General features: G+C 43.1%; 1 protein-coding gene across 1 annotated transcript in view; it reads left to right on the top strand.

Moving 5' to 3' along the window:
• The window catches only part of SMPD3 (sphingomyelin phosphodiesterase 3), a 31,066-nt gene extending 18,776 nt beyond the window's left edge, over positions 1-12,290 (top strand). Inside the window, exons 3-7 of the mRNA XM_041459006.1 lie at positions 634-789; positions 4,902-4,991; positions 5,807-5,870; positions 11,195-11,357; positions 12,189-12,290. Of these exons, the coding sequence (XP_041314940.1) occupies positions 634-789; positions 4,902-4,991; positions 5,807-5,870; positions 11,195-11,357; positions 12,189-12,290 (575 nt within the window). The remainder of the gene's footprint in view (positions 1-633; positions 790-4,901; positions 4,992-5,806; positions 5,871-11,194; positions 11,358-12,188) is intronic.
• Positions 12,291-27,497: the final 15,207 nt, after the last annotated feature.

Here is a 27,497-nt window from a genome sequence, read left to right as displayed (position 1 = left end):
TGGTGGAAAGGATCCTGTTCTTTATTTCTAGATTTCCACCTACCTAAACCTGTTTCCAACATGTACCTTTAAAAATGTGAAAAAATACTTCCAGTTTAGGCATTCTCCTCTTGACCATAAACAGGCTGACCTTCCCTCAGATGGACTATTACAGTACAAGTAAGCTGAATGTACCATTGATGTGTATTTACTATTTACACTTGAAAGCTAAACTTTTCCTTCTTAAAAATTAGGAAGCAAAGCAAGATCAAATGATTTACCCCAGATCATACTGTCTAGTTCTATCTGAAGTAGGATTTTAGCTCTGAATTACTGATTATAAACATAGTGCATAGGATTCTCCTACGACAAGAAACATCATTGTTTTGGGTGCTTGTCTGCAGCACAGGGAACTTCTCTCATTTCTTCAGACATGCCTGGCTCCAGAAGGACACACTTCAAATCACCAAGAAGTGTGAGTCCTAATGGAGCTCCTAACAGGCTCAGCACTATGAGTGCCCTTCTGGCCACACCATTTCTTATCTTGCAGCCTTTTTCTCAGGATGTCTGCCAATAGCTCAGCAACTCATATGGGGCTGAGTAACATTCTAACAGGAGGTCTTACTCCTTGTTTTGGTTGTTTGTTTGCTACAGGAGACACAACTGTTCGATGTGAGCAACTGGATATGCTTCAAGATTGGCTGTCTGAATTCAGAAAATCTACCTCCTCCTCCAGTACAGCCAATCCAGAGGAGCTGGTGGCTTTTGATGTACTCTGTGGAGATCTCAACTTTGATAATTGCTCCTCTGGTAAGATGAGATTTGCCTTTTCCCAGTGTCTACCAGTCCTGAAAAGGAATAGAAATGTCCTTGATCCCTGTGGGTTATAGCAGTATATGACTATATAATAAATTATGACTGGCTTTTGCTAGGAAAACTTAATTGCTGCAGACACTTCTAAAATAGGTATGAGCTTTGAGTGTGAGCTACTCCCCTTGGCTCATGCCATGAGGTCTGTGGAATTATTAAGCATGATGGGTTTTAAGGAGCAATAATTTGTCACTTGTGGTAGCAATAATGAGGACAGATCCAGTGGTTTAGCTTTATTTGAATTAGGTAGACATTTACTGTTCAACAGTTTTAGTTACTGATGAGAGACATGTATGGGATTTTTGTGGCGAAAAATTAGTAAATTCATGCAGTTAAAATTAATTTGGTAGTACATATATACAGACATAGGAGTCTAATACCGCAGAGAGAATTCGACTTTGCTGAATCAGTCTTGGAAAAAAAAATTAACTGATGCTATGTACTTTTGAGTTTTTTATTTCAAGAGATTTGTTGTTTTCTTTTAATTGGATGCTGAGGGTACTAGAAAAAGAAATCCACAAAACCCTAATTAGTGGGTGGTGAGCTCACAGAGATGGAAGCTTTTTCCAAACATGAATATTATGCTGTGTAACAGTTAAACTGCTAACGTGGGACAGAGAGTGTTGTGTCTGTGTATCCTCTGTGCCTCCCTGCTCTGTCCAGCCCAGGCACTCAGCAGAGCTCCCTGCTGGGCTGGAGCTGGCACATGGATCAGAGGCTGGGCTGAGGGGCCACCACTGAATTGCTGCCACACAGAGAGCAGGGGGCAGGCACAGGGAGGGGCTCATCACAGGGACACTGCCCAGGGCAGCTCAGGCTGCAGCCAAATCCCACCCAAAGTGGGATTCAGCAGTTCAGAGCAGGGTTTGTGGATGAACAGGTGAATTGGGCAACAACACACAGTGGATTCTGTAGTTTCTGTAAGTCTCAGGTAACTGAGATAGAGAGCAACACCTGTACCAGAAGCAATTTTAACAAAAAGCACTGTCTGAGCTAAAAAACCCCAAACTGTTATCTCTAATCTCATTACTTGTGTCAAGACACACGAAATGGAGGATTTTAGCAAAGTTTGGTAGAAGACACCACCAGCCCAAACCCCAGCCCTTCTCTCACTCATTTCTAGCTCATATGTACAAACAGAAAATCCATCACAACTCAGGCTCCAAAGCAAACTCGGAATGGGCCCAGTGCTGGCCCGTGCTCTCCCTGGAGAGTGAGTGGCAGCAGCCACAGAATGCTGCAGTCAGACAAACACATCTCAGGGTGCAGAATAATGCAGCAGAGGTAGTGAGTTTTGAGGAAGGAATTGGTCAATAGCAGCTCTCCATCTGCCCAAGCTGCCCCACAGGCTGAGGAGCTGCAGCAGCACCGGGCAAGGCAGAGCTGGGGACACAAACAGACACATCTGCTGCCATCTGACCATCCCACTTGCATATTGTTGGCTGGATGGAGTCGCCTGCAGGCAAAGGTGTCCATCAAGGAAATAAACAAGCTGCTGCAAACGAAATGGGAGACTGGCCAGTCAGATCACAAATGGAGAGTGAATGGGCTCTGCAGCACCAGGAGAGAGATGGGAGTGAAGCTGTGAGGTAGAACATATGGTTAGCGCTCTCCACCTGAGAAATGTTGGCACTCTACCCAAGATCTTTCACAAGAAGCACAGAGCATAATTAATGCAATTCTGAGCTGTCTTTTTAATGACAAAGCAAAAATAACCATTTGCTTTTGCAAATAATAGCTGTAAACTACTGCTAAAGAGGACTGAAAAATGGGTTATAAAAATTAATTTTATCTTTGCTATCTCTGATGCATATTTACATCGCCCTCCCCTTTAAAATGCACCCAGCCTGGAAACTGGAATTAAGCTGCCTATTTTTTAAAATTTCATTTTCAGATTGCTTTCTTTCCATATGTACTAAGCAAGATTAATGTAATGTTTTAAAGTTCTCTCCTCCCTTTTTACATTACTCATTGTTTTAGGGACATTTGCTAGCATTATAGGTTAATTGAGTATCTTAAGTTTTTTTAAAGCAATAATTAGCTTCCTGTAATTCTCTTTGTGATTTTCTGTATCCTTCCCCACTCCACAGACTGATACAACAGCTAATTAATGTTTCAGTGAATACCAAGCTTCTATTCTTAGTTATATTGACAGTACAGTTTTCAAAGATCTTTAGGTCCATGAGTGACCTTATGCTTATGACAAATTTCCTGCAACTCAGTTTTCTCCTCCAGCTTTACAGAACATTATGGCAACATTTGTACAGGGAATTCACACTTAGTGGGAATGTTATCAGAAAGTTCTTTACTGTTATGTTGCTTTGGACTGACTTGTGTAAAAGTCTATTATGTTTTTAAACCTTTTAGAATAAGAAAAAAAGACTTCCAATCAGATGGGCAAAGTTTCGTGTCATTAGCTGTGACTTGTCATGGTCAGTCCCACAGTTGTAAATTAATAATTTTTTAATCTATCTTGGTTTTGAGAGAGATTCTGTAGACATATGATACAACAAGGGAAAACCTGGAGAAATGAAAAATGGCAAAGATTTAATCTTCTACTTTTCCATAAACTTTAAACAAACCAGTTGGCTGCTCAGACAGAAAGAGCCATTCTCTGTGTTGGCCACGTGGCAGAACTTCGGGAGGGTCAGTCTTCCAATCATCTGCTACAAGTCCAGGATTCCCTGAAAAATGAGTTTTTCACTCTCCTTGCAGTTCTGAGGATGTTCTCAAGACTGAGAGCTAGCTGGGAAGATGTAATGAGGCAGATGAACTGTCAGTCAGCTGCACTAAAGACTCTGAATAACAAAATGGCAAATGAGCCGACAGCTGTGAGCACAGCACTGCTTCACTCCACCTTTGTGTTCAGCCAGAGATCAGCAGCTTCTTCCTTGGCAATACCAGCATTTTACATGAGGAGATTTGATGTGATCCTTGGTGTGTGAGCTGGACTCTTAAGAGACACAGCTCACAGTTCAGAGTTTTGTTTTGGACTTTATTTCCCATTTTCACACGTGCTCTTGGCATAGACAGTGACAAATACACAACAGCAGCAGCTCCAAACTCAGGTGAATATTCTCCCAAGAGAGAGCCTTCAAGTGTTGCTAAGATGTTTTAGCCTTGTAAAAGCTGTAAGTGCTGTGAGGAAGTTTTCAGGAGCTGTTTGTGGTTTCTTTGCCATTTAACAGTGGAATTGTAGCTGTTGGCACTTTCAGGTTCCAGTTTCTTTCCCAGCTGTGGCGATTGTGCTGATAAGCAGCACTCACAGAACTGGAACCTGCTGGTTTGCTCAGGGTCTGAAATGCTGGTGTGTGCAGTTTTCTGTAAGTCTCAGGTAACTGAGATTTAACTGTGTGGGATTTCTTACCAAATGATCCTTGGAGCTTGATGTGCTTTCAATGCAAGGAGCACAGTAGCAAGTAGGAAGAATTTAATTTAAAGTTTGATAGTCATGCTGATTATGTTTAGAATGGCTTTAATGCTGTAGATAACATCCCAAGCAAATTATCAATTGCCTCTCCTTTCTCTGATCTGTTATAGCTTGGAAAACATTCAGTCAGTGAATTCTTCTGGAGCAAAGAAAGCATAAGGTTTTATCTTCAAACTTCCTGAGATGAGTGAATATGCCCACAAACAGGCATTGCCTTTGCCATTGGGAAGCCAGCCCAGCTCTCCTCTGGGTGTTTTATCTCAACAAGTGTTTTGTACTGTGTAAGCAAACAATGGCAGCGGCAGAGGGGGGAGATACACTGAAAAACTTTTTACTTCAGCTCAGAGCTGAAAACTACCAAAAATATCTTCCACTGAAAAGACTTTGTAAGAAAGCATAGGAAAGCACTGTTAATAGCAAGCATTTGCTGGAATTTCTGACAGAGGCAAGACCCTGCTGTGCAGTAAAGCTGTGGCTGAAGTGACTCAAATCAAACTTTTGTATTTAGGATTCTCCTGCTGAGGGAAAATGAGGGTTTGGTGTTGTGGCAGAACACAGAGCTGTGCACAGGTTCACAACCAGGACCTGATGTGCCTTTTCCTGGGTTGTTTTTTCCCTGCAGAGGACAAGCTGGAGCAACAGCACTCTCTGTTTACACACTACAAAGACCCGTGTCGAGTTGGTCCTGGGGAGGACAAGCCTTGGGCAATCGGTAAGACTTCTCCAGCTCTCAGTGTGGGAGCACCTCCCTTCTGCCACCCACAGCCTGCCCTAAGCAGCAGCTGCTTCAGCTGACCAGCAGTAAGAGTTTGGTGGAGGACAAATATTTATAAGGGGTATTTCTATACCATAAATTTTATAGACCTTAAGAATATGTTGTGGAATGATAATTAAGCACCAAACAGAGATCTTGAACTGCATTCCACATTCTAGAAGTTGTGCATCAAGCTACCTGAATGCCTTCCCCAAATATTCTACCTTTAAAATAATCTCTACATTACTTGAAGGGGAAGGTAGCCAATTCATTGTTTCTGTACTTTGTGCATGCAGTGAAAGCCTGCAGCTTCTGCTCAGTGTTCCATCTGGTGCTCAATAAATACTGTCAGTGAGGATGTAACAAAGCAAATCAACTCCATGAATTTGTAAGATTTGTGTTACAAAAGATTTCCTGGAACTCTGAGATATTAATACCTGGTGAGACTCAGTTGAACTCACTGAAGTTTTAGAACAGGAATTAATACTTTCTCCAGAGAGGCTTTAATAACTGTGAAGATACTAAAGTTAAGTAGAACTTTTTAATAATGAGGCTTTACTCTGTGGTAGGAGAAAGTCATTAGAATCATGGGGGCTGAGGAAATGGAAGTGTGGAGACATTTGCAAGGTGTCAGGTGGTAGGGAGGTCTGGAGAGAAGTGAACACACTGCTCTCAGAGCAGTCCCCTCTCTGCCACACACCTGTGCCTCTGCAAGCTTCCCAAGAGGCACATCCCAGGAGCTGGGACACTCACATCTCCCTTTCTGTTCACAGGTACCCTGTTGGATCCTGAAGGATTATATGATGAAGAAGTGTGCACCCCAGATAACCTACAGAAGTATGCAATTCCTAACCTTTCCACATGCTTTAGACAGTTCTGTAAAAAGCAAGTTCATTTCTTGCTGTTTAACATTTCAGATGTTCAGACTGAGAGGTATTTTATGGACTGAAAACAAAACAAATAATCAAATTTTTACCCAGGGGTGTTTGGGGAAGAGGATAAAGGGGGCAGGAAAAGGGGCTGGTTCTCTAAGTCAAATGGGGTGAAAAGATGAGAGCTGCAGGCAGTGTCTGTTTGTCCCCAGAGCTGGTCCTACCTGGGCAGGCCCATAGCACAAGAAACTCCAAGCACTCCCAAAAAGAGTGCATGGACAGCTTGTCTGAAAGTGTCTGCAGGCAGCCAGCTCTGAGGTCACAGCACTGCAAAGGCAGCAAAAAGGAAATGTAGTTTTCCTCAGACAAAAACCCCACAAAGTTTAAAACACCACCCCCAGCCCAACAACTACTGAGTTACCCATTCACTGCAGAGTTCAGTACACCTAAAACACCAGCTCACAAATACAGAGAGGAATTAAACTGCACAGCACACAGAACTAAAAATATGGCTCAGGATCTTCCAGTGATACCAGTGCAGCATCACCTCTAAAGAGTGTTTGACATTGAGAAACAGCTGTCTGTGGTTTGAGCTAGGGGAGTTACAAGAAATACAAAAAAATCTTAATTAACAGAAGTCTTAAGATAAATTTCTTGAATACCTGTTTGTTAAATAATATGCCAGTGGAGAGAAATTAATAAGTTTTGTACATTTTAGAGCAGCACTTAATGAATGTGACAATCCTTTTGTCACCTTCTCTACCATGAAGGCAAGTTTGCTGTGCTAAATAAATACCTCAGCATCATGACTAACTATAAAAGATGTTCTAACTATGCATTACCAAAATATACTACAGAGGTAAAGTTATTTAAATTAAGAAGTCAGTCCAGATGTTTCTGTTGACACACATAATGGAAATAGTCCATAATAGGAAGTTGATGTAATTCTCACCAAGCACAGTACACTTCATGGCATAGATGGACACTTCATTGAATGCATTAAGTGAGGCCACACCCTGAAGTTTTCTTTCAGTTTTGAACAAAGAAAATTGAATTCTAGGCATCAGGTTTGGCTTTAGTTTACATCCAAAATAAAATTTTTTACAGCAAATCCTGCTTTGCACATTTGAGAGATCACAAAATTTCCAGACATTTCTATTCACACATTAAAAACATAACTTTAGTACATGTGAAAGGGGTTGCTGGAAAGCAAAAATAAGGTAATTTCGCTCTACAATCAAGTCTGCTAATGCAAATCTGTATGTGGGTGTAACATTATATTTTATGACTCCAAGAGCAGGTTTGGAGCATTTAAACAAAAACAAAACACCAAAACAAAACCTAAACCTTTCATCCCCTAAGAAAACCAAACCAAACCAAACCAAAACCATTTGTTTTAAAGTGGCCTCTTCAGACAATGTGTCACAAAATTCCTTTTGGGGTATTATGTTTTATTCCCTGAAGAGTTACTTGTGTTCAGCAGTCATGTTCCTCTGACAAATACATGACTGATTAAATAGGGAGCCATCAAATAATCAATAACAAATTAAGAATATTACTTCTGCTACCTCTGGGCATGCACAGCACCTCTGGCTGTGACAAGTGAAAAATAGCCCTGGGTGCTGGGAGCAGAATGTACATAAGGCTTCTTGCCTGCTAAGTTGGCTTTCAGTTTTTTGCAATGTGTTATAGTTCTTTTGCACTGATGAAATAACCCTCCATGAGACTGTAAATCCCCCTGGCTCTTTCTGCAGCTCTGCAGGGAGACAGGCTCTGCATGTGTGCATTCTGTGCAGGTGCTCATGTATTGGAGAGCCATGGTTTCCATGAGAGGCTGAGGGAGCCTGTCCTGCTGTCTCTGCAAAGAACTGGCAAACAGGGAAATTGCAACGAAATTCCAGGAAATTTAAAGCAATTAATGGAATGTGGGCTTTAAAGACATTTAAATGTTAAATAGCACAGTGGCTGTGGGGTACTATCTAGCTAACAAATATTGTTCACATACACAGCAAAGCAGGGTACTGCCTACAATTGATCCATTCTCAGATTTTTCCATAATAAACCTTGATAAAGCTATACAGACATTTAAATTGGCAAAGTCAGCTATCCAGAGAATTATTTCTTCATCAGCACTCTTCTCTGGTTTATAACTAAAATTAAGTATTTCACATTACTAATATAAATAGGCCATAAAAGCAGCAGAACCACTCGTTCTTAACTATGTCTTTTGTGTTAAGCACAGTGTATGTAAAGCATCAGACTAGAACAGACTTGGTGCAAGTAATGAGCAAGTAATTTATAATTATCAAATAATTAATTAGTGTGATGTAACAACTTGGGCCCTGCCACAGTCCTGGAAGCCACACAAGCTTCTGCTCAGAAAGGCTTCAAGAAATGCACACAAATAATCCCATCTCACAGAGATGATTGTTATCTTTAAGTTAAACACTGGAATAAAGCCAGTTTTATCTCTGAACCCTGACCAGAGGCAGGCCTAGGAGAGCACATTACAGCACAGCTAAGAAAAAATTTAAATGCAAGTTTTTCCAGTCTCCTCTGCTGGACAGAGGCTCACAGTGCTGGGCTAAAGGCTTCAGTACCAGTGAGAAAAGTCTTCCTTAGCTCAGGTGCTCCTGGCCAGAATGAGAGCTGCTCCCTCGAGGTTTGGGATCAGGGAGTTTTGCTTTACGGCTCCCTTGCAGTCACTGCTCTTGGTGCTCCTTCACTGCAGCTGGGTCAGCACCACACAACCAACACAGAGATGGGGCTTTCAGCTCCAGATCTGGGGTATTTGACACTGAAACCCTGTCAGGGAAAAACAAAGTGCCAATTATTTCATCCTCCCTTTCTTTGTATCCTATGAATCAAGACAGTTATTCTGATAAAATTGGTTTAGTTGTGCTCAGTCATGATTAGAAATATTCCCTCCAATTGTCAGGGTTTGCCTGCCAGCATGACTGAGCCAGCTGTCCTGTACTTGTGTCAGCTTCCTGGAGAGACAAACAGCAAACCCCTGTGCTCAGAGAGGGGCAAGTTCTCAGCAGCAGCACATGCATACACATTTACCATTTGCTTCCCTCATGTATTTGAAATTAATATTTCCCTTCAATCAGTACTTGTGCAGTTAAGTGAATACCCAGCGCTCACAGACTTTTTAAAAGACATAACTGAAGCTGAAACAAATTCATGTCTTAAACTAAGGCAAATAAGTTTTGGTTTTTTTTTTTTTTGCAGTAGTGCTGCAGAGCTAATCAGCAGTTTCTTCTATTTTGTTACTTAATTAGCTTTGCCAAATATAAATACAATTTTTGAAAGAGGTCAGTACCATCAAAGAGCTTGCTTCCTTGAACCTAGAAAAACAATCTAAGGAAGTGAATCATTTGCAAGGGCTCTTTGGAGAATCAAAATGTGGTGCAGAAAATAAACTAATTTAATGTAAGTTATGATTAAAACAAAACAACACATAAAGCTTACTTTCATAAACTGATTACCATAAGCTCTAAGAACCTTCAATACCTCCCTAAGTCCAAAGGGGAGTTAAGAAAAGTTCTGATCAAATGACTACATGATCAGTTTTGTCACTGATACCTGCTGCAGCACATAAAGTGCACCTGAAACGTACCAACTGACCCAAACTTCGAGATTATTATACTACTGAGACCTAATCAGCTGTAGCCAGTGCTGGGTCCCCTCTGCCACCATTCAGGTAATTCCAAAATTCCAAAATCTGACAAAGCAACCCTCTGAATCTCACACATTAAAACATACCGTGAGTGCTTGTCCCTTGTTTTTCCTCCTTTCTGTACTCCCACATGTGTGTATTAAAAAACTCCTGAACCCAGCCCCAAAAAACCCATCCAAGTTAAGTCTTAAAAACCAGGTGATCAAAAAAATCATTTTCTCCAAGGTGAAATTGGGCTTTGTGCCTGCTGGGACCCAAGTTCATGGCTCTGTTTCTCCTGCAGCAGTTGATGATGCAGCTTAGTGGCAAAATCAACTCTTGCAAGGGAAACCACAGAACCCTGAGCTCAGGTTAGGGCAGGTGAGTAAAGCAAGGAGATTTTTGAGGAGGTAGTTTTGAAAGTTTGTGTTTTAAGGCAGATTCAGCAAAACCACAGCCTGAGCAGCCCCTGTCTGTGTGGGCTGTGCCACTCACCTGTGCTGGACTTGATGTCACCTGGGCACAAACCCCGGCACGAGCACGTCCAGTCCGGCTTTGCTCGCACGGCTGGGGCTGCTCCCCTCGCTGCTCCTTTGGCAGAGCTTTTAAATAGAACACAGGAGGGTAAAACAAGTTTCCCTCAAAATCCAACACAACAGCAAAACAGCACAGAACAGCACAGGATTACTGTAAAAACAGTGATAGGGACCCTTGTGGGGTACGTGGTCCAAGGTCATGTTCAAAGCTGGGCTCAGTCCAGAGTTAGATTGAGTTGCTCAGGGCCTTAATAGTCTTCTGCTTAAAACCTACAGGTAATGTTTAAGCACCCAAAATAGGTATTTTAATGGGAGAGCAGCATCTTATTTCCTTGAACACAAGATTGGTACCTAGAAAACCAATTTTCAGTTTTGAGTGCCTCTGTATGTGGCCTTGGGCTGGGTAATCTCCTTGCAGGGTGGGGGCAGTGCTAACACACCTGCTGAGTAACTCCTCCATGTGGAGGAGTTTGCAGTATCACAGACAGGAATCAAGTAAATTAGGCTGTCATTTCTAGTGAAGGAAGAGCTTGGGATCCAAGACACAGTAATCTGATGCTGAAACCTGCTCAAAACCACCCACCATGTGTCCAGATGTGTGTTCCTGCAAACCAGCCCTCACCCATACCCTGTCTGTAAGGATGGGTGTTGTAATTTCAGGAGTTGGTCTCATCAGAATGGAGAGGTTTGTATCAAAGTGCTCAGGTTTGTACTAAAGCAATCCAGGAAACAACTTCATCCTCTGCCAGTTTCAGCAACACTGGAAATCAACAGAGGGGCTCTGAGCTGCCTTACAGCACTGATAGCAGGCTCCCCTCTCAGTGTTTGTTGTCCTGGCTCCAAGGGAGCTCCAGGACAGCACCAGTGATACCAAGCCTGCCATGAGGCTTTAAGAGCACTGTCAGCAGTTAGAGCAGCCTCATACTGGAAATCACATTTGGAAAAAGATGTGCTTTACAGGCTTAACAGTCCTTTGGGACTGGGATTATCCTTACCAGGGATCTGGAGAGAACCCTGGGTAATGTGTAAATGGCCAGGATGAGCAAACATTTAAAATTAAAACGTGCTTTGTTTGTTTTTTTAATGAAACAGGGCGCTGGAAAGTGAAGAAGGGAGGAAAGGATACTTAGTCTATCCCACCAGCAAGAACCATGGTTCCAGTCAGAAGGGGAGGAAGGCATCACTGAAGGGAAACGGGAGGAGGATTGACTATATGCTCTACACAGAAGAAGGTCTCTACCTGGAATGGAAAGTGGTGAGTTTCAGAGCTGCCAAAAAGGCTGTAACTTGCACAACACACTTCTCTGAATGGCACTGCAGCCTGTTCTGCTTGGATTAACACCCACCCATACTCCTGGGAGGACCTGCTGCTTTGCTATTTTCCACTTCTGCATGCAGGTACCATGTTTGTAAAGCTAGTGCATAACAAAGTTGAGTTTGAGGATTCCAGCAGCAGCACTGGTAGATGTACTGCTCTTCTAAAACAACCAACCAACCTTGATTTCACTCCTTTTAAGCTTCTGCCTACCTGTTTTGCCTGATGCTTTTCCTGTGCCTGAAATCTGAATATTTTTTAATGTTTTCAAGTGTCTGGATGTTATTTTATGCCTATATAAACCTACCTAAGTTACAACTCTGCAGAATGTAGGCAGAAGCTAATATGAGGGAGTACCCAGAGAGAAAACTTGTAGGGTGCAGTCTGCTTCCTAGTGTAGGGCCTTGCCTTACAAAGTTCCATGATGAAAACAAGGAGCTCATTCACATCTATATTTACCATACCCTGCACATGGACCACCCACTGCAGCACTGTAGATGAGTCTGTCTGGAACAACAGAGATGTTACTGTAAATGGAAAGAAAAGGTGCAGCAGATTTCATCCAGACAGCTGAGCTGCACGAGTGGCTCACCTCACCCTCTGCAGCACGCTGCCATGCCCTGAGTGGCAGCTCCCCATCAGCCCAGCCAAACCAGGCTGCTCCCACACCTCTATAATACACTAAGGTAGTTCAAAGAGGCTGAGTTCTGATGTGGGGAATGACAGACTGATTTTTCAGCTCCTTATCTTACTTTTGTTCTCCTTCTGCAGGAAGTGGAAGAGTTCAGCTTTATCACCCAGCTGGCAGGGCTGACTGACCACCTTCCAGTAGCAATGCGTCTCATGGTGTCTACGGGAGAGGATGACCCTTAAACTGACCAGCTCTGACAGGTTAAAAGAGGGAAACATGAATGATATTTCAAAAATATCAGAGGATAAGAACGAACTATTCTGGTGCCACGTTAGGAAAGATGACCAGACCTGACCTGGGCTACTCCCAGAAAGTACTAACAATGTGGACCTAAAAAGGGAATAAATGGAAGGGGCTGTGGCCAAAAGCCACTGTCACAAGTGGCTCAGGCAACAGGGCAGGCCTGTACTACAATGCTTTCACTGTGGACCGAACGGAACCAAGATGGAAGTCCTAATTCCTTCTGAACCAGTGCCATTCTTACTAAAACATGTTTTTATACTAATATATAGCACAATTTAGTTTGTACTTAGTCTGTGAGTTAGTGCTGCTCAATGGATTTTTGCATCATTTCTTTGTCTAACTACGAAGCCGCAGCTTTTTCTCTTTCTTTAGCCTGTGACAGTTGTAGTTCGTGCTCGCAGCAGCCGCATGCGCCCGCACTGCATGCACCGGAGAGGAACCGGGCAGAGAAACCTGGCAGCAGGGAAGGGAGGGCACAACCAGGCCCAGCCAAAGCCTCCTGGGACTGGAAACCCTTCTGTCAGTACAGGTAGACCTTAAACCAAACAACTCTTCAATTTGCAGACCAGTATCTTCCTGTCTGATTTAAGGATAATTAAGATTTGGAATTGAGACTTCAAGAACACAGTCCCACCCTTATTTCAGCTGTGTTCCCACTGAAATTATGAACTCTTTTGTCTGAATGATGACTCCAGAATCAGGCCTTCAGCTTTCTAAATGCAACCTATTCCCTTAAGAAGAAATAGTTTCCCTGTAATGTCTTTTCTTTCCCATGTGTGGGACAGTTCTGAATTATGGTATGGGATATGTATGTTACAGTAGAGTGAATAGATTCCTGTAGTAGCATTGGTAACACCAGAGCCAACATTCTGCCTTAGCTAGAAAGGGTAAGTGGGAAATGAATTGTAAAATGCATGCTAGATATAGAGTAAAAATAAACATAAGTGACATTTGGGGGGAAAAAGGTGTAGAACAGTGAATGACTGATAAGGCAGAATAACCTGACCATTTTCTAAAGGAATCAGTACGCTTAAAGGGGAAGTGGAACGGGGCCAGAAGGAGAGTAGAGAATAGAACCGTGACTCTTGGCCTTAGGTAACTGCTTCCCAGGAACAGAGGCTGTTTTGATGTCTGTGAGACATGATTCTCCATTTGTTATGCACCCACAGACTTGAATGGGGGTCTTGCCACCTGAATCAAAGTTCTTTCCATTAAGCTCTTCAAATGTGGGGCTCCCCTCTGCCATCTTGTTCCCATGACCTGACCTACCCAGCCTCTGTAACCTTAACAAAAATAATGAAAACCTGAGAATCAGGTCCATAATTAGACTTGGCATTTTTTAGGGATTTAATTTCAGAGGGTTTGTGTTGTTGGGAGAACAATGAGACCCCTTCTGTTTTAACCCTCACTTAGTTTCTTCTGCCTATTTCCTGTTCTAGTTTAGTTTTATTTCCTCTTGTATTACAAATCCCCTGTGTTAAGAAGAGTTAACCCAATATTAGATGTACTCCATTAAGTAACCTGTTTTAGTTATGCTGCCCACAGACTCCTGAGGACGCTCTTGTTTTGGTTTAGTTTACACTTGCTGTGAATCAGCTTGAGCTAAATCAGAATAGATCTAAATTAGAAATCTCAGTCTGCACAGCTTCTGGTACTTGCTTAGTTAGCTACAGTAAACAACAGAACTTGTACTTAGATCTGATTTTGCAAATAGCAAAACTCGTAGTAGTCATGAGAGTACAGGACTAACAGTATTGGCTAATTCCAAGGAGGCAGCAAGGCCACTGCTCACACTCTCCCTCTGCACCTGGTCTTGACACATTTTATGCCTCGTTTTCCAGTCCTGGGGTTCCTTCAGCAGAGACTGCCTCTTAAAAGTGCACTGTGCCAAACCGTGGGGTAGTCTGAAGTGTAACCTGTGGGGACTCAAAAATGGAACCAGACTCAGTTCCCCTTTTTATAAAATTAGGAATTCAAGTTTACAGAATCAGAGACTTTAGTGTACTACCCCAGTGCACCACCAGTTTCCCACTTTGTATGTCTGTCTTTATACAGAGGGTGCACATATGTGCAATGTGTTTTTCGGGTTTCTTATTGCTCCAGTCAGTTCAGAAGAACTTGTACCCAAACCAATGCTTTTTAATCCTGTTTTCTACCTTGCTTGTATTTTATTAATCTTTTTTAAAAAACCCAAACAGTACCAGTAGCAATTTGTGTGCTGTCCAGCAGATATTTCTCAGTAGTAAGACTAACTACAAGGTACAGTATTTTTAATAGTTTTCCTAATAATGTAAATTAAAATTTGATATCAGTTTCACCAAGTATCAGTTGCAGGAGCTGAATTTGACACTGTGTGGGATACAAACATAAAACTACTGCCAAACAATATTACATTATTTACAGCAAAACCAACATGGTCTAAATTACTTTAAAATTTGTTCTGTGGCTTTGTGCTGACTGAAAAATCAGCCACTTTCATCAACTTTTTGAGATATGCTGAGAAATGTTTTTTTCAAATTTGAAGTAAACTGTTTTAGATTTTCCTCAGTGCTCAAGAACTGGCTAGTTGTAAAATGTTCTCTTACACAATGCACACACATTTAACCAGTGTAAGTAGTTCTAATTTACTGTCTTGGGGATGTGGCTTTGCAAGGGAGTGATGCTGGGAGGTTCAGCATTGTGGCACCACTGTGCAGATGCTCCTTGGTTTTTGCATTGATCCTGTGCCTTCTGCTGCCTTGGCAATGCTTGCAGGGGTCAGAGAGTGTCTGTAGCAGTGAGCTGGAATGAACAGTTCCCCTTCCATGACAGCGACCTCCAGGAGAAAAGGAGTTTTGCCTGCACCACTCCTGCCACCACAGTTCCATCCAACACCCCACAGAGAGTCCACTCAGACAATGCCTGTCTTGGCATGACATCAATCATCACAGGCCTTAGGCAGACACTATAGAGTAAAATATTTGCATTAAAAAAAGGGGGGTAAAGAAACCACACCCAGGAGAACAAACCCTGGAAAGTTTTTTCAGATGTCAATCCTACTTTGCTTATGGATAGCATGACCCAATTTATAAGTAGACTATTATAAGAAATCAAGTTAAGCTTACTCTACTATGCTTATCCCCACTTTGTACTGGGATTTCAGGCATCTTCAAGAAGTGACTGATAAGACTGTGCTTAGTTTATTACCTGTCCCTCACCAGGGATATTGCAGATGAAGTGTCATCTTTTTGTAAAAGCTAGATAACATCTTCTATTTCTCATGTTCAGTTTGCATTTTACAACATCCAGAACAAGTGAACCAAAGGCTCAAAGAGGACAGTAGAAAACCAAGCATTTCTAGGAGTTTTGAAGGTGTCAGGTCCTGACAAAGTTGGTAACTTTAGATCACTTCAAAAAAGCACCCTAGAGATGGAACCACTGGGCCCAGGGAGGTACACCCAGCCTCATGCTGGGGGAAAAGGCATTTGACTCATTCCAGTGGTGCCCAGATTTACTCCATCCCAGCCTGGACACTTGGTAGAAGCTGCCTAAAGCCCCCAAACAGAAACTACCAGAGCCTGGCTTCAGGAAAAGCCTGCAGCCCGAGGTGGTGTGTCCTACTGGCTGCAGAAGGAGCTTACCTGCCCTGTGCCAGTATCATGAGTTTTATCCCAGAAACACTCTCAGTGAGTCTGGCTAGACCCTCAGGCATACTTGTTGGGTAAGACAGTAAGATTTAAGGAACATACAATTCCAATAAGGGTTTTTTTTAATGGCTTTTGTTTGGTGGTCAGATGTCCCCAGTTTGGTGTGTGAGCTACCCTGGATCACACAGCAGCACAGCAGTGTCAGCACATATCATCAGCTCAGAAATGAAACAGTTTTGCCTCCTCCTGGCACTACAGGATGAGGACAGAAATACAGTTCAAGCACTTTGAAAACCTCCCAGTTTTATCCATTACAAGGGTCAAATTGTTACTGAAGGTCTCACTTTTCCATGCCATTTTGTTTTAAATATAATCTTGATGCTTTTAAAGACTTGTATTATTGCTGAGGTTTAGATGTCCTGTAATAAGAATAACCTTTTTTTATTTCAATGATTTTTCGGTATTGTATCCTTCTGGAACCTAATGTTTTTATATGGTAAGCACACACCTTCTGACATTTTGTTATAAATGTATTAAAAAAAAAGGAAAAATTTAAATATTTTCATTGGTTTCTTCACCTGCAAGAAAACCACAATCACAGACCTGATAAAAACAAGGTATTTTAAACAATATGGAGGGGTTTTTGTCTTTTACTGGTGCTGAAAGGAATAACTGGTTGATGCAAACAAGATAATAAAATTTCAAGGCTCAAATGATTCTGTGCTGTCACTTTCTCTGGTTTTGTGATGTGGAGTCTGATGTCACCAACACAGATCTGACTCCAAATTACAGTCTGGTGGGTGGGTCAAGTACTGTGCTACACCTGCTGTAGTGAACTTGCAGAAAACACAGGATGAAAGAAATGGGTCCTTTTAACTCCCCCTCCACTGCCCCACAGAGCCCCTGAGCAGTTTTCCAGGGGTGCAGCCTTCCTGCGGAGCATTCCCCGTGCATCTCACAGCATGTCCCTGCTTTAGGGACAAGGCTCTGCCCTGGAGCCCGGCCCCAGACTGCAGAACAGGGCAGGCTGCAGGAGCACAGCTGGCCAGCACAACAGTGACCTGGCCCCTGAGCGCAGGGAGAGCAGCTTTTCGTCCCTGTGCTGTGCAGCCAAACATAAAAACCACACATCACATCCCCTGTACAATTGTTGATTTAACAGAACAGTGTCAAGAGAAAAGAATCCACTTAACTGCTTTAGTCTTCCCAAACAGTCCCATAAAAGCCAGTAGGGAGCCCCTCCTCAAAGAATTTATTTTTTCCACAAGCAGAAGGGATGAAATCAGTGGATCTCATGCAAATGAGTAAGAAAAAGAACAGTGCACAAATTTCTTGTCATTGCCTCAGGAAGGCACCACCCCATCCTGTGAAACAGGACATTAGAGATGGTTTTCTGCAGCTTTCTCCATTGCTGCACAGGTGATTCTGATGCTACCACTGCATTATACTTTGACAGACTTGATTTTCCACTGGTAGATTCCTAGACTGCCTCTCCTGCAATACCTGACCTATTTTCCCATTGCTGCAGTTGGTTATTATGTGAGCAGCTCATGAGTGGGTTCCCTTCTATGAAGTGCCAAGGAACTACAAGTTAAAAGCACAGTAATTGCTTGGATATTTGCATATTGCAGACAGTTACAAGAACAAGTACAGAAAACTGCAGCTCCTTCCTGCTCCCTGTGCCAGGAATTGCAGTGATGAACTCGTGCCCACAGCTGCCTGTGGGTCAGCACTGGAACAGCACTGCCATCTGCCTCTGGCTATTTTACAGACTCTCTTGGTCAAGCACAATTATTGAAACTCAAACCTCCCTATCCCACTGAAATTCCTGCTCAGAATGCTGCTAAAACCATCATTCTTGTAGCCCTTTTCTTTGACTATTTAATACTTTGGTGTAGCAATTCTCCTTGTAGCAAATTGAAGTGGTTTATCTACATTTTCGTGACCTTTCAGAAGAATATTCCAGATTTCCCATCTACCACTCCTAAACCTGTATTGCCCATTTTCTTCCACACTTTTCCTGACATTTAGGGAAGCCTCCAAGAAGCCACTTGTGAGATCAGTGTGTGGGGCTTGCTAGGAAGACTGGCAGGAGAATAGTAATCCCATTTCTCATATTTTACATAATGGTAGATTTAACCACTGCCCCTTACAACCATTAAATGTGGACAGGAAGAAATATGCATTAATTGAAGGAAAGATTAGAAGAAAATAGGAGGAGGAAAGAAAATCTGAGAATAGTTACACAAAAAGATGGAATCTCCATCAACATTCAACTCAGGATGTGTGTTCCTCCTTCCCAAATGCCCTCAAAACTCCTTCCTGAGTCTGATACACATTTCCTACTATTGCAGAGCACATGAGCTCCTGAGGTTGTGCTCAGCCACTGATACCTCCTCTGTGGTACCAAGAATAACATCTCAATCTAATCAGAAAAGGAGATTAACTATAGTAGAAAAATGCTACAGCTTTCCTGTGTGCTTTAAAGGATGAGATAATTGAATATAACCACAAAATAAAGGGGCATTTTCCACATGTTCCTATTAACACACCAGCTTTCAGCTGGCTCCCCTGTCTGCAAATGGTGGAATTTCCTAGAAAACAGCACCTGCCCCTCTGGAAGTGTCTGTAAGCTGATGCTTCACCTTTTGCTGCTGCCTTAGGAGCATCTCACCAAATCTCAGGGTGCCCACCACTGCCAAACTCTCTTTTCCCCTTTTGTAAGTAAACCTTTGGTGTCTCCAAAGCCAAACCAAGCAGAATAATTTCAAAGTGCTTCAAGTGCCACAGTATTTAGCAGCCAGGTGTGTAGAATATCCTCTGTAAACACTGCAACAAAAGCCTAGAGCTCCATACAGCTTTCACTGTTACACTACAGCTGATACACCAGGGCTTGAGCCAAGCTCTGCTGAAGCTCCTCAAGCCACAGCAGTTTGTGTCCAAAGCAACCAAAAGCCTTGAAAGTCCCATTCCTATTTGCAAATTATTTGACCCTTCCAAATCCCAGCAAATGTGTCAGTGTGCAGAGCTCAACAGGGCTCAATGTGATCCTGAACGCTGGGCAGCCATTAGGACACGGAATATTGATATCCCTGACTGCTCTCCACCCAGCTGAAATGGAATTTGCCTCACAGATACACACATTAAACACTGTATTAGCCACTAGCTGATAAATCCTTCTGCCTTAATGAGACCAAACAGAGGATGGTGGCCAAGACACTGCAGTGCCAGACCAGGGAGCCAGAGCTGCCTGCAAAGGACAGAGTCTGCAGGGCAGGGGGGACAGACCCCACAGGTGTGACCTGGGACCCACAGATGCTGAGCAGGATGATTCACACAGAGTTCAGGATGCAGCTGTGCTAAGAACTGCTTTATTCCACGATACTACTGCAATTTTAAGATTCTGGATTCAGGGATGTCCCATCCCTGGAAGTGTTCCAGGCTATGTTGGATGAGACCCTGTGCAACCTGATCCAAGAAATGACAGCCTGCCCATGACAGAGGGGCTGGAACTTGCTGCTCTTTAATGTCTCACATTCCAACCAAATTCCAGTTCTGTGGATTCAAACAACTGAAGGGGTTTCCAGTGCTGCCACAGCATCACATGGTGCAGTGTCTGCTCAGAAACCTCTGAACACCATGGTAGTGTGATGTGGGAGTTCAGAACCTGAAATTCCCCAGTGTATCTGATCCCACCACACTGAGCAGAAAGCATCTTCCCATGATGAGGGGAAGATGGCATCTTTCCACATCAAAAGTAATTAGGTATCTTTCTTCTCATTAAAGAGGTTTGTGAACTCCTAACTGAGCAGAGGATTCTCAGTTTGAACACACAGCCCTGATACACTTTGGGTAATGTCCTCACTACCTTTTCAGACCTACCTAGGTATAATTGTCACCTTCTTTGTAACAGGTTCTTAAATACCTTCTAAATGCCAATTCATCATTTTGAATACCCAGCAAAATCCAGCTGGATCTTTATATTTAAACCACTTCTCCTGAGGTCAATTGCCACACTTCCACCAGCTCCGGCAAAGCCAACACAGAATGTTCTATATTGCTTAGTAAGGACATCAGGGTATCAAGGAACAAAAGGCAGCTGCAAGGTCTGCAGGGCACCAACCAAAAAAAATCCTGGGCCTACCACGGTGCTAAGCACTATGCTAAATATATTTCTAATGAAAGGTGTATCACACAAGACAAACTAATTCTCAGTATGCAACCTGGTCCATTATCTCAGCCCAAAAACCAGACTGTTATGAAACAGGTATTTAAAACTCTATTTTCTGTTATTCATTGGTTACATTTAATTCCTCTCCTCCACATTTGCCAACAAAGTTTTTATAGCCACAGCAAACTCAGACTTTTAACCAAACTTGTCTTGGCTGCCACAATGAGCACATAAGAAGGATTTCATGCTGCAGCCACTTCATTATAAGTGTTCCTGAAACTCTGTGCCACTTTTGAACCCACAGTGCTTACCTGGTGAGATCTTTTTGCCCACAGCTGACCTTGAGTGTCCTCTCACCTCACTGCAGAAACCTCAGCATGCAGACCAAAGTCAGAGTAAATTAGAAGCTGTAAATGCAGCATTTATTACACACTGGCAGAAAGAAACTCTGGGTCTGGTCAAGGGCAGGGCAGTGGCTCCACACCCAGTATAACAGGTCCTTGTCCAGGCCTGGATTCCTGGAATGACAATTAGAAAGTTTCTGACCACAAGACCAAGAAAGTTCAAAACTAGCTTCCAAATGACCACAATGGAATGCAAAATAAACAAAAAAAAATTCCTCTCTGAAACCCCAATGCTTTTAAAACAGAGCTGAATGTATATTTACAGACAGTCTATGCTTCAGCCAAGCTGCAGGAAAAGATGATACAGAAAAACCCAGAAGGTCCCACTCAGTCCCGGCTTTGGTTTGAGGACAAGAGGAAAGTACAGAATTTCTTCTGCTTCTGGGTTATGCTTATTTATAAGGGAAGCATAATTATCTGTTTGGGACTGTCAGTTTATTATTTAAAAACCCCCAATACTGCTATTTTTACCCCTGTTTTAAACGTGGACAGAACTGGAGCTTACAAGCAGAAACTCTTGAAGTATGAAAAGCTGCCTGTCAAGGCTCTGTGTGAGAAGACTGTACTGAAAGCACAGGGGGCAGGGGGAATGGAAGGAAAAGGAATGGGAGGGGATACTGGATCTGCAGACGTACTGCAAAGATAGGAGAACATCTAAAAATATTTTTTAAATGAAACAAATAAAGTTAAGTACATTAAGAAAGATTAAATGGCCCTTAATTGCTCAGGAAACATTCCCCAGAACACACACTGCTGACTAGTTCTGTTGGTGACAAGCATGACTACACCTTGCCTTTATTTTTAGACATGCTTTTTTTTGTTAAATCTTATTTTAAATGTAATTATTTGATTAGCTGTTGCCCAGCCAACCCAGGGAATGCAAATACAGACTGTCTCATAAAGAGAGGCACAGCTCTCAGCTTCCAGGGAGGTAAACAATGGAGCAGTGTATCTCATGCCCAGCCAGAGGCAGGGACACAAGTGGAATATTCTCCCTGCAAGCAAAAGGATATGGGCAGCAGCATCCAAGAAAGCAGGAGGAAGCTGGCACTGGATGTAAGGCACTGCATCCATCTGAACAGATGATCTCCTGTGAGAAAATCCCAGTGTTCATCCAGGGCCTGCCTGACTGGCACAGGGACACAACAAAAATGGCACCATTCTAAATGGGGACACATCTGCCATCGAGGGTGCCCTGAAGGAGAGTGGGATAAACCCACCTGAAAGGGCCACACATCCCCACCAAAACCTCCCACTGCTTCTCTGGAACAAGGAACACACTGCCAACCATTTCTGCACATTAACACACCCACAGTGGGGCACCTGGAGCCCAGCCTGGGCACTACCCTGCTTTGGGAAGCATTGCTGAGATGGTCTGAGGTGCTGGTGCCCCTCTTGGAAAGGAAATGCTGCTGATGCCTCTACCCTGCTGCTACATTCCCATCAGCTGTGAGCATGAAACAAACCCCTCAGCCTGGCAGCACCACACACAGATGAGACTGGCCTTGAAGTGCCTCGTCTCTGTGACAAGCACAAAAGAAAACACAAAAATTAAATGTTTTGACAGCACAGACCCATGAAACCTGTGGAGCAGAGCACCCTGCTACAACAGACATAAAGACTGTTTTGTATTGAAATATGAAGACACAGTTTTTCCTAGATATTTATCTTCCTTCTTTCCTTTTTGAAGACTTTTTTCATGTATATTGCAGCATATGTGTCAAGATAATGAAAGAAAAGATAAAAACCTAACGTTTAACACAGAAGTTGACTTCACAGTTAATTTATTCTGCTGTGCAACATGGAAGGAACTGCTAGTTTTTGTTGAGCACCAGTCAGTATTAGCAAAAAATAAAGGCCATGGCAAGGCAGGAATCTAAGCCCCTGAAATCTAAAAAGAAATTTATTTAATGCATGAAGGAGAAGAGACGCAGTTTCCCTAAGTTTCACACAAAACAGAACCACATACTAAGCCATCATAATGCAATATGCCAGCACAGTTTTCAGCACAGGGCCATAGGCATTAACACTGCCTCCAGCAAACCCTCCCTCCTCTGGCATGCAGGCCTGGCCACTGAGCATTAGTGCACTGCAGTGACACACGAGAGAACTGCTGGAACTGCTGCACCACACCTTCCCACAGCTAAGGCCTCTTCAGTGAACTCAGCTAAAGCTTTGAGTTTGTGCATCAAGTCCAGAAGCATAAACCTTAGATGAAATATCCTTCTAGGCAGAAAGAGCTTTTGCTCAAGAGAGATTCAAGTCCCTGATTCTGGGAGACTTCCTGGCTTGTTTTCCCATTGGCCTCTGCCAGCTCTGCTCTGCTCTCAGGACCAGCCTGGACAACAGGGACACAGGAGCTGCAGGAAGGAGAGGCACTGATTTCAAGCAAGGCCAAGGCTCAAGAATAAGCAATGCCAAAAGGGTCACCGAAGGGCCCATCACCTAAACTCCACGACAGAATGAAACTACTTGAGTTGGAGTCCAAAGATGATTGTTACTCAATAGAACCAGGCAATGAGAAGCATTATGGAAAACCATCAAACAGCATCAGCTCAGGAGGTGAGACACAAAACACCAGTGCTGATTTAAAACAGCAGGAACAGGAGCAGCCAATATTAAAGCCACTGCCTTGGCCCTCAGTACCATGTCCCAGCATGCCAGGACACACACGTGGCAAAACAGCCAGCAAAATTATATGGTCTGAATATTCTCTTCACACCAGTTCATTACCCCTGGGTGTTCCTGGATCCCTCAGGCTGGCAGTCACACAGATACAAACTCAACACGTGAACTTTGGTTTCTCAAATCCCACAGTTGCTCACAAAACACAGCAAGCCTCTTGGCCAGCTGCTCTCCTCCCTGTGGGCTGGCAGCAGGAGCTGACACATCTGATTTTGGGTAGGAGACAGCCCAGGGCACTGGGATGCACAGGCAGGGGTAAGGAGAGCATGTCCACCCCCCCTGCAGCTCAGCCCCTGAGGAGCCTGGCAGGAAGGGGCACTGGGGCACGACAGCAGCTTGGGGACATCCCTGGCCCAGCGTCCCCGGGTGCCACTCCTGCAGAGCAGCTGGCTCATTCCCAATTCTGGATGCACTCCCAGCATTCCCACCCCACACGAGGGAGCCTCATCCTCTATCACCAGCCCCTGGGCACAAGTGACTTTGCTGCTGCTGTCAGGCAGGCACGAGATGAAACACGCAGATGAACTGTACAGCCCCTCCAGCATTCCTAGAAACACCACAGCAGCAGGGACGGGGCATTTTGGAGAGCTGCAGTGAACGCTGTTTATCTCTCCCTCCCACCTCATTCATCGCCACAGCTTGATTTATTTGCTGATTGTCAGGAGTGTGAGTAATTGGTTTCTTAGATACCCTGACAGGAAGCCAGAGGGCACCTTAAGTGAGGACAGAGACAGCAGGATCCATGACTCTGCAGAAGCAGCAGCACACTCAGTAACCTGCAGCACCCACTCCTCCCAAAGCACGAGTACATCACTTCCCCAAGGGAGTGGTGTGCAAGGCAAGAGGGAGCAGAGGCTGTGGAAAATGACAGGAGTGAGAGGCACAATCCACAGCAAAGGGGCTGCTGCAGCTCGTCATGCAGCTGCACTTCAGCAAAACCCTGAGGAAGAACCAGAGGGTACACAACCAGTCTTGTGTAACTTAAGGCCAAGATACCCTGGGACTGTGCCCACACCTCTGTGAAGAGCAGCCAGACCTGCAACTGCAGGGCTTTCCCTTGGCACACAGGAAGGTCATCAGCTCTCATTCATTCATTAGTGCCTTTGTCCACAAAAGAGGCATCTTTGAGGCTCTCAAATCCTAGACAGAATCCTGCTGGGGGGGAAAAAAAAGTGGGTCATCTTCATGACAGCTTTTGAAAAGAAAACCAATGCTCTATAGCTTTGTAAATATATATATATATATATATATATATTTAAATTAAATATGTAAGTTCTATATAATATAAATATATTTTACATATGCTTTAAAACCCAGGTGGCTTTAATTACTGAGCTATCCAAGGATTTACTGCCTCAGAGTCTTTATCTGCTGCATCTCGGTCAAACCTCATAAGGCTGCATCTGAAATCACACTGTGCTAAGAAAACAAATGATTAAAGCAGAGCTAGGGAGTCAGGGGATTAGTCTATTCTGCACGGCCTTGAGCAAGTAATTTTTAGCTCTGAGGCTCTAATCTTATAGTGAGCCTGGGGCAGAAGAAACACTCATACACCCACACAAACCACACTTAGTTTTTTTCTCATCTGAAAAACAGAGATGACAACACATAACTCTCTGAGAAGCATCTTAATCACTAATCTACACTAAATTCTTGGAAATGTGAAGTATTACAATGGTTAAGTACCAAGCCAAATTAACATTTTGCAATGCTATCAGAGTCAATAAGGTAGAATGACAACACAAGCACCCATTGTATTCAGCTCACAATCATCACTGGAAAAATCCAACTCTAGGAAGCTCTAATAGTCTCTTCCCCCCCTAACAACCAGCTGTAACTACAAATAGAATACAAAAGATGAGTGACTAAATGAATTAGTCCTGAACTGCATCCTCTATCTTGTTAAATGCAGGAAGCCCACACAGAGCAGTTTCAAAGGGACTAATGAAGGAGAAAAGCAAGCTCCAGGATCTGAGTCCTTGAACTGCCCAGCTTTCAGACAAAAGGTACCAGTTCTCTTGCAAATAAAGGAGCAAGTCTTGCACCTGCCATGATTTAGAAAATACCCTTTAAAATGCAAGACCTGTCCTTCATTAGAGCCATGACAACCTCACTGTCCAAGGAGTACTATTCACTCTGTATTCAGCATGAGAGTTTGTTGCCTGCCTGCTTTAACAGCAGATGCAGGTCTGGGTTAGATTTACTAGCAGTTGCCACTTTGTGTACTAGTTTTCCACTTCCATGCATGTATACAGTGTATCTCATAACAACACAAGTGTGATTTGCATCAGACAGCTGCATTGCATGTCTCTGCATTTTCCTGATTTATAATGTCCTAGAAATTTAGAAGTGGGTTCTCAGCACCCTCTTGTGGAGCTGTGCTGTGGTAACCACCACACCTTAGTAAATTTTAATTGCAATTCAGAACTACAGAACAGTTACTTCTGCAGTAAAGCCAAAACTGGGAAGTTAAATGTGAATGGCAACACCTGGTAGTTTATTATGACTTTTAACACCTGACTAAAACCTGTGTTTCAAAAAGCTGCCCAGCTATACACTGGCTCTACTGCAATATCTGAACTGTAATACTGTTAGTTCAGTGCTGGCAGAAGGTCCTGTTTCTATTAGAATGTGCATCTGTGCCTGCAGGCCTAGTCAGGATCAAAACCATTGTCATTTAGGAAAAAAAATTGCCTGTGCTGGCAGCACCAAATAAATTCCTTCCAAGAGAAAATAGAATTCTTGCTCTGCTTATTAAGATGCGCACAGCCAGCAGCTCTTCCAACTCAGAACATCACTGCAATGCTTCTGTCAGGTCTGGGAACAAATGGGAGGCTGACTGCTGCTCCTGGGCAATGTGTTTGTTTGATAAAGTGGCTTTCCTCCCCCAGGTGTGTGCCTGCAGTAAAATGCCCCATGGAAGAGGACAGAGATAGAAACAGTCTCTTATTTTGTTCTTGCACACATAAGTAAGAAATTGTCCCTCTGTAAGCAGCTGTTTTCCACACTATTAACAGATCACATCAAGTTTTTAAGCCCAGCCTGAAGAATTCACACAAGTCAAGAATGACTGTCACATACAATAAATAGTCCTAATTACACACACTTGTGCTAAGTCCTCAACTTAACAGCTCCCAGCAATTTTAACAATTTTAATTTTAAATCCTTAAAGCACTTGCAGTGGCTGTCTAAATGCACAAGCCAGACCAGCAAGCATTAGTGGTGTTGGTATCACAGTGAAGTAGAACACGCACAAGGTTTCTCGAGCATATCCATCAGATTTTGCTCTTCTAAGGAACTCACAGGCGCTGAAATATGCTCAGCATTCCATCCTTCCAGTGCTAGGGTTTTTTTTTTTTTGGATAGCAGCAATGTAATTTCTGCTCCAGGTGTACTGAAATTTAAGATGTTCTTCCTCATATGCACACAGCACACAGCTCAGCCCTGGGAACACAGTTCTGCAGGTGGCTGCTACTGCATCCAGCCTCTGCCCTTCCCTTTCACTGCACCCACCCCTGAGAACCTCTACAATCCCAGGTCTCATAACACAAAAAGGGTTTAGCAAGGATGCCCCTCAGTCACCACCCCTAATATCCACTGCAGAGATCAGGTGATAACCAGGTAATAACACTGATAACAAAATACAAATTCCCATCAGTGTGGATTTCTTCCCTTTGGCTTTTGAACAAATTTATGCTTTATTTTTTCTTAGGAAGTACAACTCAGGCACATCCACACACAGTTATCTTTTAGAAAGTTAATACTGCACAATAAAATACTGTGAATTTGGTTGTGTTTTTTTCTATCTTATTTTTTCAAACATATAAATTCTAACCTATTGCTATTAGTTTTGTGTTACTGATGGAACACTGTACTCTTTTGCTGGATCCAGAATGACTTGTGAAGTTAAATGCCCCTTCAGAAGCTATTCCTACTGCAGAGCAAGAACAGCAGCTCATGCTTTCTGTGTCAGGCCAGACACAGGAGTTACAGGGCACAGTCAGAAGAGCAGCTGTACAATGCCAGCCTTTTTCAGCCATGCACAACTGTGCCTGTGCCTTTTAAAAAAAAAAAACATAAAGGGCCAAGCCTCTATTTTAAAGGCTTGGCCATATTACTGTTCCCTTTAAAACTCTATTGTGTACAACACATAACAGATTTGCTACCATACTTTCTGTGGGCTAGGCACAGTGTATCAAAACTAAAACAATTGTTTCATGATCAGCACCCTACACATTCCAGAAAAGTATGAAAGCGATG

Source organism: Pyrgilauda ruficollis, unplaced genomic scaffold, assembly GCF_017590135.1.
Source record: "Pyrgilauda ruficollis isolate IOZ18807 unplaced genomic scaffold, ASM1759013v1 scaffold13, whole genome shotgun sequence".
Classification (NCBI taxonomy): Eukaryota; Metazoa; Chordata; class Aves; order Passeriformes; family Passeridae; genus Pyrgilauda; species Pyrgilauda ruficollis.
The sequence above is the reverse complement of the archived record's forward strand: the minus strand, read 5'-3'. Positions and strand labels throughout refer to the sequence as shown.